At 35.3% G+C, this 12,163-nt stretch overlaps 7 protein-coding genes across 7 annotated transcripts; 1 reads left to right on the top strand and 6 right to left on the bottom strand. All coding sequences in view use genetic code 12, as the record gives it.

Moving 5' to 3' along the window:
- Positions 1 to 434: 434 nt before the first annotated feature.
- Positions 435 to 1,502, bottom strand: CTRG_00805 (uncharacterized protein; the record flags this gene model as incomplete). The annotated part of the gene is made up of 1 exon (XM_002545978.1): positions 435 to 1,502. One exon carries the CDS (start codon positions 1,500 to 1,502, stop codon positions 435 to 437), a length of 1,068 nt encoding a protein of 355 aa, XP_002546024.1.
- Positions 1,503 to 2,054: 552 nt separating this feature from the next.
- CTRG_00804 (mitochondrial 37S ribosomal protein bS21m) lies at positions 2,055 to 2,636 on the bottom strand (the record flags this gene model as incomplete). The annotated part of the gene is made up of 1 exon (XM_002545977.1): positions 2,055 to 2,636. The coding sequence occupies one exon, from the start codon at positions 2,634 to 2,636 to the stop codon at positions 2,055 to 2,057; it is 582 nt and encodes a 193-aa protein (XP_002546023.1).
- A 346-nt stretch (positions 2,637 to 2,982) lies between these two features.
- CTRG_00803 (uncharacterized protein) lies at positions 2,983 to 3,834 on the top strand (the record flags this gene model as incomplete). Its single annotated transcript, XM_002545976.1, has 1 exon — positions 2,983 to 3,834. One exon carries the CDS (start codon positions 2,983 to 2,985, stop codon positions 3,832 to 3,834), a length of 852 nt encoding a protein of 283 aa, XP_002546022.1.
- A 130-nt stretch (positions 3,835 to 3,964) lies between these two features.
- On the bottom strand, positions 3,965 to 6,505 carry CTRG_00802 (TFIIH/NER complex ATPase/helicase subunit; the record flags this gene model as incomplete). The annotated part of the gene is made up of 1 exon (XM_002545975.1): positions 3,965 to 6,505. The coding sequence occupies one exon, from the start codon at positions 6,503 to 6,505 to the stop codon at positions 3,965 to 3,967; it is 2,541 nt and encodes an 846-aa protein (XP_002546021.1).
- Positions 6,506 to 6,755: 250 nt separating this feature from the next.
- CDL1 (Cdl1p) lies at positions 6,756 to 8,885 on the bottom strand (the record flags this gene model as incomplete). Its single annotated transcript, XM_002545974.1, has 1 exon — positions 6,756 to 8,885. One exon carries the CDS (start codon positions 8,883 to 8,885, stop codon positions 6,756 to 6,758), a length of 2,130 nt encoding a protein of 709 aa, XP_002546020.1.
- Positions 8,886 to 9,269: 384 nt separating this feature from the next.
- Positions 9,270 to 10,283, bottom strand: SRP40 (Srp40p; the record flags this gene model as incomplete). The annotated part of the gene is made up of 1 exon (XM_002545973.1): positions 9,270 to 10,283. The coding sequence occupies one exon, from the start codon at positions 10,281 to 10,283 to the stop codon at positions 9,270 to 9,272; it is 1,014 nt and encodes a 337-aa protein (XP_002546019.1).
- A 361-nt stretch (positions 10,284 to 10,644) lies between these two features.
- RIB1 (GTP cyclohydrolase II) lies at positions 10,645 to 11,661 on the bottom strand (the record flags this gene model as incomplete). The annotated part of the gene is made up of 1 exon (XM_002545972.1): positions 10,645 to 11,661. One exon carries the CDS (start codon positions 11,659 to 11,661, stop codon positions 10,645 to 10,647), a length of 1,017 nt encoding a protein of 338 aa, XP_002546018.1.
- Between the last annotated feature and the right edge of the window lie 502 nt (positions 11,662 to 12,163).

Genomic DNA, 12,163 nt, shown 5'->3' with positions numbered 1-12,163 from the left:
CGGATGGGGAACAAAAGAAGGTGATGAAATCAACATGCAATAAAAATGAATCAAAAAGGGGACCTAAATTGACTTGGAGCGACAAACGTCCGGAAGATATTCAAGGATAATCCTGCATCCAGAACTAGATTCATAATCACCATTAAAGGAGGACTATGAGTGAGCATTATTGAGCCATTAGAAAAAGCAAGTGCTCCGAAATCCAGATCACATGACAAGAGAGTTTCATCACTAGTTTCTGGCAAACCCTTATGACGATGATAGCGACAGAGGACGTTCCAGAGATAGGTAAAATTAATGAATAAGAAGAAGAAGAAAAAAAGTCTATTAATCCTATTGTTGAAATGCTATCTGTGTCTATACATGTATGTAAAAATTTTTAAAAAAGTGTAACATTATTATCATAAATATTATCAAGATATGATTTTTTTGCTCTAAGATAAGTACTTCATACCTAATTCAAATACACCAAAGAAAACCATATTGACTATAAACGATCTGGTAATGGAAATTCCTAATCCACGATATGCTCTACCTTGAAGTTTTTCTTGTTTAGATTTTGTAGGTAATGGTTCTAATCCATGCGATTTTCTTAAGATGTTTGTCACTGCATCTTTTTGAATCAATGCCTTTCTGGTATCTACTGGGAAGATTAAGATCCAACTGAACACTCCCGAAAGTCCCCCAGCTAATAATACAGAAAATGGAGAAGAAATTGATGGATCTTTATTGATGAAATTGTTCATAGCCCATTTCATAGATTCATAAATTGAATAATAAATACCAGTGGATATAGAATCTCTCATTGCATGATATCTAAAACCAGAATATAAACCAGTAATTCCATCACTTTTAACAATTTCTTTAACTATTGTGGCCGTAGAAATTGATTTAGATGGGTTGAGAATAGTTGGTGATGGTTTCAGTGCTTCGGCTGGTTTGAGATTTGATAATTCCTTAATTGATTTACTGGTGACCAACCTTTCTAATTGTGCATAAATCTTTGTGAATTCAAAAGGACACGCAAATACCGAAACACCTGCTCCTGATATTAATCCTGAAATGAAACAAACAGGAATGTTTTTAAGAAAAGGACTGGTATTATCAAGATTCTTAGTCCATGGCGACTCATATAACACACTATAAGTATAAGGTTTAACCGTAGTGAATAATGAAACGCTTAAAGATTTAGCAAAAGATGTTGATATTAGTACGGGTGTAGAACCTCTGAAAAATCCTGCTAATCCTTCTTTGACATAAGTTTTCTTGAAACAATCAAAATAACCCGTGAATTGTTTATGAGTTTGCATTCGAATTTTAACAGCATCAAATGGCAATCCAACAAATGTTGAAAATAATGACGCACCATATGCAATTATAGTCCCTCGGAAAGGTTGTAATTCTTTTGGAAAAACATGAAATGCTTTACTGTAATCTATATCACCAGTTATAGCAGGTATTCCTCTTGGAGGGGGAATTGTATCTTTTGAACTCGACGACATCAATTAATGATTATTTGGGAACAATGGGCACGTTGATTGGGAAGATGACTTTTCAAACTTGATGTTGCAAAAAAAAAAAAAGAAAAGGAAAGAAAAAGGGAATGATAACCAATAATAGAATATAATCAAGATCAAAGTAATCAAGAAATAGAAACGATTGATGGAGATAGGTATAATTTGTATGTACAGGGGGGGGCAGTTTCTTTTAAGGAGAAACGTGGCTATCTAAATGTGATATTGGAATTTTTTGCTGGAGTAGAAGATATGCAAGATGTTCAGTGTTGAATTCTTTCTCTCTCTTTTTTTTTTTTTTGTTGTTGTTGTTTTAGATGGCAGATAAGAAGAGTCGATTTGTTTAGAGATCATTATTTTAAAGTTTTGCCTTATTGGCTCAGCTCAGGAAAAGTAAGTGCCGCCAGAACAAACTATGATCTGGAAGCAAAAAAAATACAATTTGGTGCGAATGTTAACGCGACCCATTCTCGCACTAGAATTTATGTGTAATAAAGAATATATACATATATACAAGATTTGTTTCTTTACAAACTACTCCTAATAACCTCTTCTTCTTGCATCATTGACTTGATGTAATAAATCCTTGAATCCAGCAGCAAACTTTCTTCTCCACCATTCTCTTTTCAATTGTTTTCTATATTTGGCTGGACGAATATATCTACTTTGAATTCTTTGTAAATACCTTATTTTATTTTCGTTAACCACTCTTCTCATTTGGTTAAATGATCTAGATATGTTGTTGTAGTTAACGTCAACTGTTCTACCAGCATTAGTTCCAAATTCACGAATGTTCTTAGCCACTTCACGAGGGGTTGGTTGTCTATTTTGCTCAAATCCAAATTTATCATGTAATGAAAATGTGGTTGGGAAAGTTGTGGATGGCAATTTTGCTTCTGGAATTGAACTATTCAATAAATCATCAATGTTTAAAGATTGTTTATTGGTAGATTCCGATGCTTGTGTAGTGGTTGATTTTGAGTCGCCGAATATGCTTTTTAATTGGTCGAGGTTAGCATTGTTTGAATTGAAACGAACAAAAGAAGTTCTAACAACTTGTTGAGATGAATTTAATGCTGAAACGCTTTGAATCAAGTTTTTTCCCAATATACTTCTAAACATCTTTGTTTGTTGGTAATAATAATTATTCAAACGGTTGATATATTACAAAACATATTAGAAAAATTTTCATCTTCTTTTCTTTCATTAGTTTTCTCAGTAGAAAAAAAAAAGAGATATTGAACATTTGCACACGACCAACATTTGACACACAGACACACACCAACATACATTCCCCTAAATTATCTCGGAATATCTAACACTTCTTATATATTGTATAGCTTATAATCTATCAGTGCTTCCCAAATCCACCCATTTCCTATCATCATTAGTTGTGTTATTGATCTAATTACTGTAGATTATTAACATTAATCTTTCTTTACTATTCAACGCTTAAAAAAAAGTGACAATGAGACAAAACCAACTAAACACTGAATTGTATCAACCAAGATCATTATTTCAATGCAAACATGGCGTAACCCTTCATTCAATTCCTTATACTTCAAGTCTAAAAGAGATAGAGCTTTTAAAATCAAATCAATTATGGTCCGGATCCTTGGAATTTATAGAAGAAGAGCTATCTATTAATTCATACATGGATGGGTTTGAACAAACTAAAGATGACAAGTTTATAATTCGCCCATTTATTAAAATGAGAAGCAAATTAGAATTTAAAAACAACGGAAATGAGTTATGGGGAGAAACATGGTTTAATCCAATTGTAAATGATTTGAATTTATCCAAAGGAACAACTACTAATATTGATATCCAAAGAATTACTAAACTTAATCCTGAAGGGACAGATACAATACAACAAATTTCTGATAATACTTATAAAGTAATTGTTCAATTACCAAATTCTGGTTTTCATCCATTCTATAATGATAAATCACCAGAAAACGTCTCATTTGTGGCATTAGGAATGAATTTTAAAAGTTCAAGAAATGCTGCTCAATTTGAATATGCCTTGAATGTTTATCAATCGAGATTTAAACATGAACAACAACAATATTACTATGACAGAATGGTATATGCCGTTAATATCATGAATTTTAAAACGGTAATACAAGAACAAGATGAAGAAAATGAGACTACAGGAAAAGAATATGATAGTAAGGAGGACGATGTTCGAGAGTTAACAAAGGAGTTCTCCCAAAGTCGTATGACGTCTGATAAAATTCTACGCACCGATAGTGACAAAGATGAACAATACTCTGAGGATGACGACGATGATGACTTTGGAGAGTTTATATCAACTTAACTTATATTCATGTAGTATGGGTTTGCCCCCCCCGCTCCACTTCTTATAATACTAGTTCTTTAAATGAAAAACAAAATAAAAATACAACCTATAAAATGGAATGACAATGTCTGACAAATTTAAGAGCTGCCTACTTCTTAGCCTTTGCCTGTTGCTTGTAATACATCTTTTGAATCAATGGGTGGTGTGAATCTTTCAATTCCTTATTTTTGTTCTTGCTATATTCAATATAAGCCATATCTTCACCACCAGCTAAACCAGCTAATGATCCCGCACTACGACTAGAACCTCCTCCGTTTCTTTCTTGTTCAAGTCTCATTCTCTTTTCCTTTGATATAAAGTTTGTATCCGCATCGTCACCAATTTCCAAACCTGCAGCATCTTCATTCTTTAACAAGACCTGCTGTAACAATTCTCGTTTCTCGCGAGCTGAAGAATATGCCAAATCTGGCAATTGCTCCATACCACTCAAATGTGTAATGACTTTAAAAGCATAACCTTGATCGACTAAAAAGGCCTGTCTCTTTGTTGAGTAATACATTTCCTGAGTATCCTTAGATACTAATGAATAGAAAAATGCATTGAACCCTTCATCATTACGTCTCTTTGCTCTCAAAATACGACCCAAACGTTGCGCTTCTTGTCTTCTTGACCCATAATGAGAAGATATTTGAATCAAACAAGTGGCTTCTGGTAAGTCAATTGACGTATCTCCAACTTTCGAAAGGAAAATTGTATTAATTTGATCATTGTGTTGGAAATTCTGTAAAATTTTCATTCTTTCTTGTTGAGGAGTGGATCCATAAATAAAAGGCTTGCCCAATTTCAATGCATATTCTTGTAATGCATAAACATTATCACTGAATACAATAATCTTATCTCCTCGCTTCTCGTGGTAATGAATCAAAAACTGGCATGCCTGGAACTTGGTTGGGTTCATAATGTATAAAAGCATACGTTTTCTTGCATTCTCACGGAGATATTCTTGATAAAACTCTGCGGTCATTGGACACCAAACTTCAGCACATTGAACATTGGCAATATGTCCCTTTTGCGCTAAATCCATCCAATTGGCTTCATATAATTTTGGTCCAATCAAAAAGTTCAAATCATCAATCTTATCGTCCTCACGAACCAAGGTTGCTGTTAACCCTAGTTTTGCATGGGCAGCAATTGTAGTAACCACTCGTCTAAACATTTGGGCAGGAACAACATGCACTTCATCCAAGATAATAAAACCCCATTCTCTTGAACGTAAGAAATCCATCACTTTTTGAGAATCGTGTGATCTGTTACGAGTGTTTGCCACCATAGAGTAAGTTGACACCACTAACCCAGATTCACTTGCAAACATTTCTTTATTTTCGGAAGTAAACACTGCAACATTCTCTGGTTGTATTGTACACCATTGTAAAAATTGCTGTCTCCATTGCATAACTGACACAGATGAAGTACATAAAACAATGACAGATTTCCTAATTGTACAAGCTGCGGTGATACCAACCAAAGTTTTTCCGGCACCACATGGTAAAACAATAATTCCTGACCTAGCACGACCATTACCAAACATTTTCGACAATGATTTCTCTTGATAAGGTCTAATTTGAGTAGATGGTTTCAAGTCAATTTCTAAATCTGGGTTTCTAGCATCATTACGGAAATCATACTCTTCTAAAACTGGGTATTCAATATCTTGACATCGACGTTTGACAATTTCCACAGAATCATGTGCAATTTCAAAAGAATGGACTGTATCCAAATCATCATCATCCTCTTTACTTCCCACAACTGACGCAAAAATATCTTCTGCTTCATTAGTTGTACCTGCTTCTGAATCTTTCTCTCCATCATTTTTCTTCGTGCCAGGAATCACAATGTCATTCTGAGTTTGAGCTGAAGTTATTAAGCCATTACTTGTGACGGTATTCTCTGAGGATTGTATACGTAAGGGCCCAATAACAGGGTCCTTCAACAACATTTGCAAAATATCTGCCTGGGTGCTTTCAACGAAATATCTATTATGCTTTAAAACCAATTTAACTTTACCGTATGATACCGTTGCTGCCTTGATGAAATTCAAAATTGATTCTGCCACAGGCACCTTCGATAATCTATTCAAGACCAGGATAATATCGTCTGTCTCTAGCCCAACTGACACAGCAGCATATAAAGAATATGCCGTTATTCTATATTCATGGATATGACTTGGTCGTGACACCGGCTCAGCAATTGTAATTAAAAAATCCATAGCTTGTTCAGCCAATGGCGAAAATGACTCCAATATAATTCTACCATCGTTTGGTGAAATCCATATCGGTCTTGAGAAATGATCTGGTTTCAACTTCAAATATGAAAAATCACCCTTACCAAAATTTTTGGAGACAGCATCAGGGATATAATCAGCAGGAATATCAGGAGTCAACTCTAGTAATTCCTCATCTGAAAAATTGGTGTCATCAAGATTCTTTTTTAGTGATTCAACTGATTGCTGGGCCTTACGTTTTTTGGAGTCTGTAGCTGATTTCTTAACTCCTTTCTTTTTACTTGATGGCGTATTATATTCATCATCATCAGCACCCGCGTCCAAATTCTTATCGTAGACATCTTCATCTGAAAAGTTCTCATCCTCTAAATCAGCATAATTGACTCTATTAATATTTCGAGATGACATGGTATTCTAATGATAAATGTCAAAAATTTATAAAACAAACAATGATGATTATTAATTACAAAACTATAGATCATATATAATTTTTCTTTTTTCTTTCGTTCTCTTTCTCCCTCCTCCTGAAATCTTAATATCTTTGATATTATGCAAACATACGAAAAAAAAAAAAAACGGTGCGTACACATACAAACTTCAAGTACCAAATATACTGCAAACATGTATATAACCTTGGATGACAGATATTTTACTATAATCACAATGTCAGAGGTAAAGTTAATCCAACTTGAAGACACTTTTCGGGATTATTTAAAGCACACATAGCTGCTTTATGACGAGCTTCCTTTTTGGTTGATCCATAGCCAGCTCCTAGATAAACATCTCCAATTTGTACAGTAGCATAGAATAATTTTCTGTCCTGTGATAATGGAGTCAATTCGTGTACATTATATTCTGGTGGCATGATCTTTGCTTGACTTATCATTGTATTCAAAGTGCTCAATGCTGAGTTATTACCAGGAATCTCTAAAGGAAGTGTGAGAATGTTATTCAGATCATAGTATGCGCCTTCAAGTTTACCATGGCGCATACCTTGTTGTCCCATCGGTACTACTGCTTGTACAGGTGTATGTGCCATTGTAGTATTTTGTTGCTGGTAAATATGTTGGGGTGGTGCCTGTACCATAGACTGTTGGCCATAAGGTGCTTGCGGAGTTGCATGTGGGTATATTTGGTAAGGTTGCTGTTGATATTGGACATACTGTTGAGGTTGTTGTGAGACAGTCATCTGTTGTTGCCCAATCACAGGAGTCGGATGGGCAGAAGGATGTTGACTTGTAACCTGTTGGTATGGATTCATAGGTGAGTTCGATCCGGCTGATGCACGTGGTTGTGGTTGCTGTTCCTGTGCTTGTGGTGATTGAAGTTGTGGGTTTATTTGCTGCTGTGGTGGTGGTTGTGATTGTGTTGGTGGCTGTTGTTGATTATGAGGTGAATTTGTAATTGCACCAATCTCATTAGAAACAGTAGAATTTTTAATAGCAAGTTGAGCTTGGGGTATTGGAACTGGAGCAGAAATCAGGGGCGGAGGCACAACTGCATTTGCATTTGGTAAATAGCCTAATGGGGCAGGAACACCTGTTACATACCCCATTGGACCGTTTGTCAATAACGGTACTGGGGTTGCTCCATTATTGGCTTGAGCATTGTGTTCTTGCACATTTGCAACCAAAACCTCCCAAATTTTGCGAATACCATTGCCAGATCCATCAAAGACATCATTGGCGGCCCTATATTTGGCAGCTTCCAAACTTGCAGACGAAACACCTGACCCCAATTCAACCCCATCAACCAAAATCTTTACCACATGAGGATCGTCATTTGTTTCGCGAATTTCATACTGAAAGTTGTGGTGAGGAGCATACTTCAAATTAGTGATACTTTTGAACAATAAATCCAACTCCATCAACGAAGCTTTTGCTAATGGATCATTTTTCTCGATATACTCAGTAATTACGGTATCGTATAACAGCCTTACAAATCTCTTCAAATCTTCCAAATCATAGTTCTCCTCTCTCAAACTACCAATATGTGCCAAAAAAAGATTTCCAATGACTTCTATCTTTTCTTCAAAATCGGCATCGACTGACAAGTTATACTTTGAGCCGTCCACTAAATTATACCCGAAAGCAAATTTTGCTAAAATTCTGTTCGACAATAATCTGTGAGTTATCAAATCAATATCTTCGTCCGACAAACCAGCATAAGGCTCTAAAATTTCAACTAAACAAAGATTCAAAATTGCCCTACCTTTTGATGCCAATCTTCCGTTATGGCTCTTTTGGAAATCATTAGTTGTAGAGGCCAATAAATCTTCAATACGTCTATAACTCTTATCTGTTGCAGCTCGGATGGCCAATGACTTGGATCTAAGTGTTGGCAATATTGGCGGATACGATTCGGAGTTATTTTTTATGCGTTTGGAATTTTTTTGGTGACTACTAGATGTCATTTCATTTTTGGGATCAACTTTGGGATTGTAGTCTAATATAAAATTACATGCCTTGGGGTCGGCACCAGTCTTGACACATACTCTTGTTAAAGCAGTCATCAACGGCAATTTACCATCCTCGAATAGCTCTTTCAATCGGATAGCAATAGCACTGGTTGGCCATTCTATTGCTTGGTTTATTCGATTAAGAGTCATTGGTGATTCGTTCGATTTTTCTCCTTCATAAGCAATCTCGTTAAGCTTGTTCCAATCCTCCCTGGTGGGTGCTCTTGAAATAATGGTATTGAGCTGAGCAACAAATTGTGTGACACTGCCCTTTACTTGAGTTAATTCATCAAGTATGGTTTGAATTTCCTTTCCGCTATCGGATGACATAGTTACTTAAGATAATACAATAGTGAAATGGATATATGCTTGAGAGTGTGAATGTTTTGTATTTTTTTAATTTTCTCTATAAATTTTTTTTTTTTTCTGTGTATTTCCTTTTGATTATGCCCGCACAGTTTATTTGGAACTGTAATTTACTATAAGAAATGACAACGAACAAGCACAATAAAATCAGCAAGATATGTCACTAGATTAGAGGTTATGGCGTGGAGTATGTTTATTTCGATTCTGTTGTTAGCTTAAATTGTTCACTATTTCTTTTATCAAAAACTTAATGGCAAGACGCGTTCTATTGTTTTTAAACTGTTTATTATAAATTATTAACTTTAGTATACATATATGCATAACATGACTCTATTAAGTTCTATCAAACTAATCAGTGAATTTGTAAGAACCAGAAGCTAAGGTTATACTTCCACCTCTGTAACTGCCTCTCTTCATTTTATTTTTGTTTTTAGTAAAGTCTTTTCCTCTGACTTGCATCAACTTTTCATTTGCCATTTCACCCCAAGTACCAGCAGCACCTTTGTAAGTATTGTCTTGTAAAGTACTATCTTCAAATGAAATCTTAGATCTGTCGATTCTTGAAAAATGTTTTCTTTGTCCTGGCTTCAACTCAGGTTCAGGGGTAGCTGGAATAGATTCTGTACTGGAAGAGCTTTCAGTATTACTTTTAGCTCTCTTGGATTCTGGTTCTTCGTTGTCTTCTTGTTTTCTTTTCTTTGTTCCTTCTTCGCTATCATCATCATCATCACTAGAGGAAGAATCATCTGAGTCACTTTCACTATCGGAAGAGCTGCTGTCACTATCAGAACTTGAACTGGAAGAATCTGAATCAGATTCATCTTCACTTGAGGATGAGTCACTGTCGGAATCACTGTCGGAATCACTGTCGGAATCACTGCTGGAATCACTGCTGGAATCACTGCTGGAATCACTGCTGGAATCACTGCTGGAATCACTGCTGGAATCACTGCTGGAATCACTGCTGGAATCACTCTTTACTTCTTCCTTGGATTTTTCAACTTTATCTTCTTCCTTTTCATCTTCAGATTCACTATCCGATGATGAAGACTCGTCAGAAGAAGAGTCGCTGTCGCTTTCCGATGAAGAAGAAGAAGAAGAAGAACTATCGGATTCACTATCAGAAGAGGAACTATCAGATTCACTTTCTGAGTCACTTTCAGATGATGAACTATCAGATTCACTTTCGTCTTTATTTTCCTTGACTTCACTAATGATAATTTCCAAGCCGTTTGAGATGGTTGGCAATGATTTACCTTCAATTAACTTGGCTAACGGCTTAGCCAACTTTGATAATTCATTGTTTCTTGAGACATAATCGTTAATGTAAGCTAAAACCAAATCTTGAGAAGCTGGAGACATTTTGGACACTAACTTGTGGCTGTTCTGATGATGCAAATAAAAGATTGTGAAAAAAAAATTTTTTTCTTTCTTTCTTTTGGTTTCTTTCTTTTCTTTTTAATTTTTTCACAGTTTATCGCGGTAGACAGCTTTTGTGTGAGATGAGCTTCTCTAATTTAAAAGTCTGCTTGATCCTAATAACGGCTGCTAAATAAATCCTCTGTTCTTATGAATTTAAAAAGATACATTAAAAAAAATCACGTCTTTACGTTTTATTATACAAATAAATATATATCAATATATATTCCCTTAATTACCTCCCAATTACATCATCGTATGTGTGTATTTATCTTTTTTTTTTTTCTTTTTATATATATGGCAGTTAGATCTTTATTGGTTTCTCTAACAAGTGACCCATTCTTTCGATCTTGGTACTTAAATATCCTTCAATTTCTTTACTCTTGATACCGTTTTCACCATTCTTACTCCAACTCAATGGAACCATTGGAACTCTTTCCAAAACTTTGACTTCTTGGTGTTTACCTTCAACAGCGACGATTTTATCAGGATTGTTAGTCAACAATTTGATTTCAACCAATCCCAAGTCCAACAAAATAGCAGTCGCCAAAGAAAAATTTCTTCCATCAGCTGGATGTCTCAATAATAAGTTGGCTTCAACAGTATCGGCTCCAAGATCTTGCAAGTTGTACGCCTTTAATTTTTCTCCCAAACCAATGCCTCTACCTTCCTGTCTTAAATAAACCATACATCCATGACCAGCCTCTCCCATAATTCTTCCGGCTTCGTCAAATTGTTCCCCACAGTCACAACGTGCACTCCAAGCTGTTTCTCCTGTGTAACACTCACTGTGTATTCTTACCAATGTTGGGTCTGTGTATGTCAAGTTATCTATGATCAAATTGCCTTCGGAATCAAACTTCAATTCATTGGTACCATCAGTATCAGCAATGGTTCTTCCTGGAGTCAATCTTCCAACATAAGCACCCCTGGTCATTCTATCTTGTTGGGTTTCACCAGGATAACGCTTGAATAATGAACGAGAACGAATATCTTCACCAAATACTATGGCTAAATGTTCTTTGTTATCAACATTGTTTTCATACAAATGCAAAAATATATCTGGACCTTGAGTGGTTGGGATTCGGGCTCTAGCTAAACACTTGACTTGAGGTAAACAATCTGGTAACCCACTCTTATTACGCATGGCTTGTGTTATAGTTGGTGGTGGTTGTGGGATACTTTGTGGTAAGTTGACTGTGGATGGTCTTGGTGTGACCATAGGGATCTTGTTGACATCTAAATCTGGAGATGCAGCGGCAGTTGTTGGAGTTGGCATACTATTATTAGATGTTGGTTGCGGGTGTTTTAATGAAGTCATTTAATAAAACAAAAGTGGAGTGGCTTTCAAAATATATATATATCTTTCTTGAATAGTGAAGAAATAGTTGAGTATTGGTATTTTAAGTAGTAGTATCCTCTTAAATAATGTCCTTCTAAACTTGATTCTATTGAAAAATAAAATAAATAGTTAATGAATAAGAAAAACACAACAAAGAGGAAAATTCGGAAATGGTTTCAAAGATATTTGAGGTTATATTTATAATGAAGTTGTAACTTTTTCTGTTGAATTTTTTCTGTACATAGAAAAACGAGTCTCTGTCACGCACCCGCAAATTTCGTTTGCCCTTCATACACTAACAATAAAAAAAAAAAAATATTGTAATTATCAATTTCCGGCATGTTAATGGAGGGGGAGAGGTTAACAAATCGATATGATTCAGATGAAAATGAACTTTTAATTGATCAAGTGGATGTGTTAGATTCACAAGGCGTTAGCGATCTAATGAAGTAATGAAAAAAATGTGTTAGACAATAGAATT

This window comes from Candida tropicalis, assembly GCF_000006335.3.
Source record: "Candida tropicalis MYA-3404 genomic scaffold supercont3.1, whole genome shotgun sequence".
Classification (NCBI taxonomy): domain Eukaryota; kingdom Fungi; phylum Ascomycota; class Pichiomycetes; order Serinales; family Debaryomycetaceae; genus Candida; species Candida tropicalis.
Note: the sequence above shows the minus strand (reverse complement) of the source record. Positions and strands in the feature narration are given on the sequence as shown.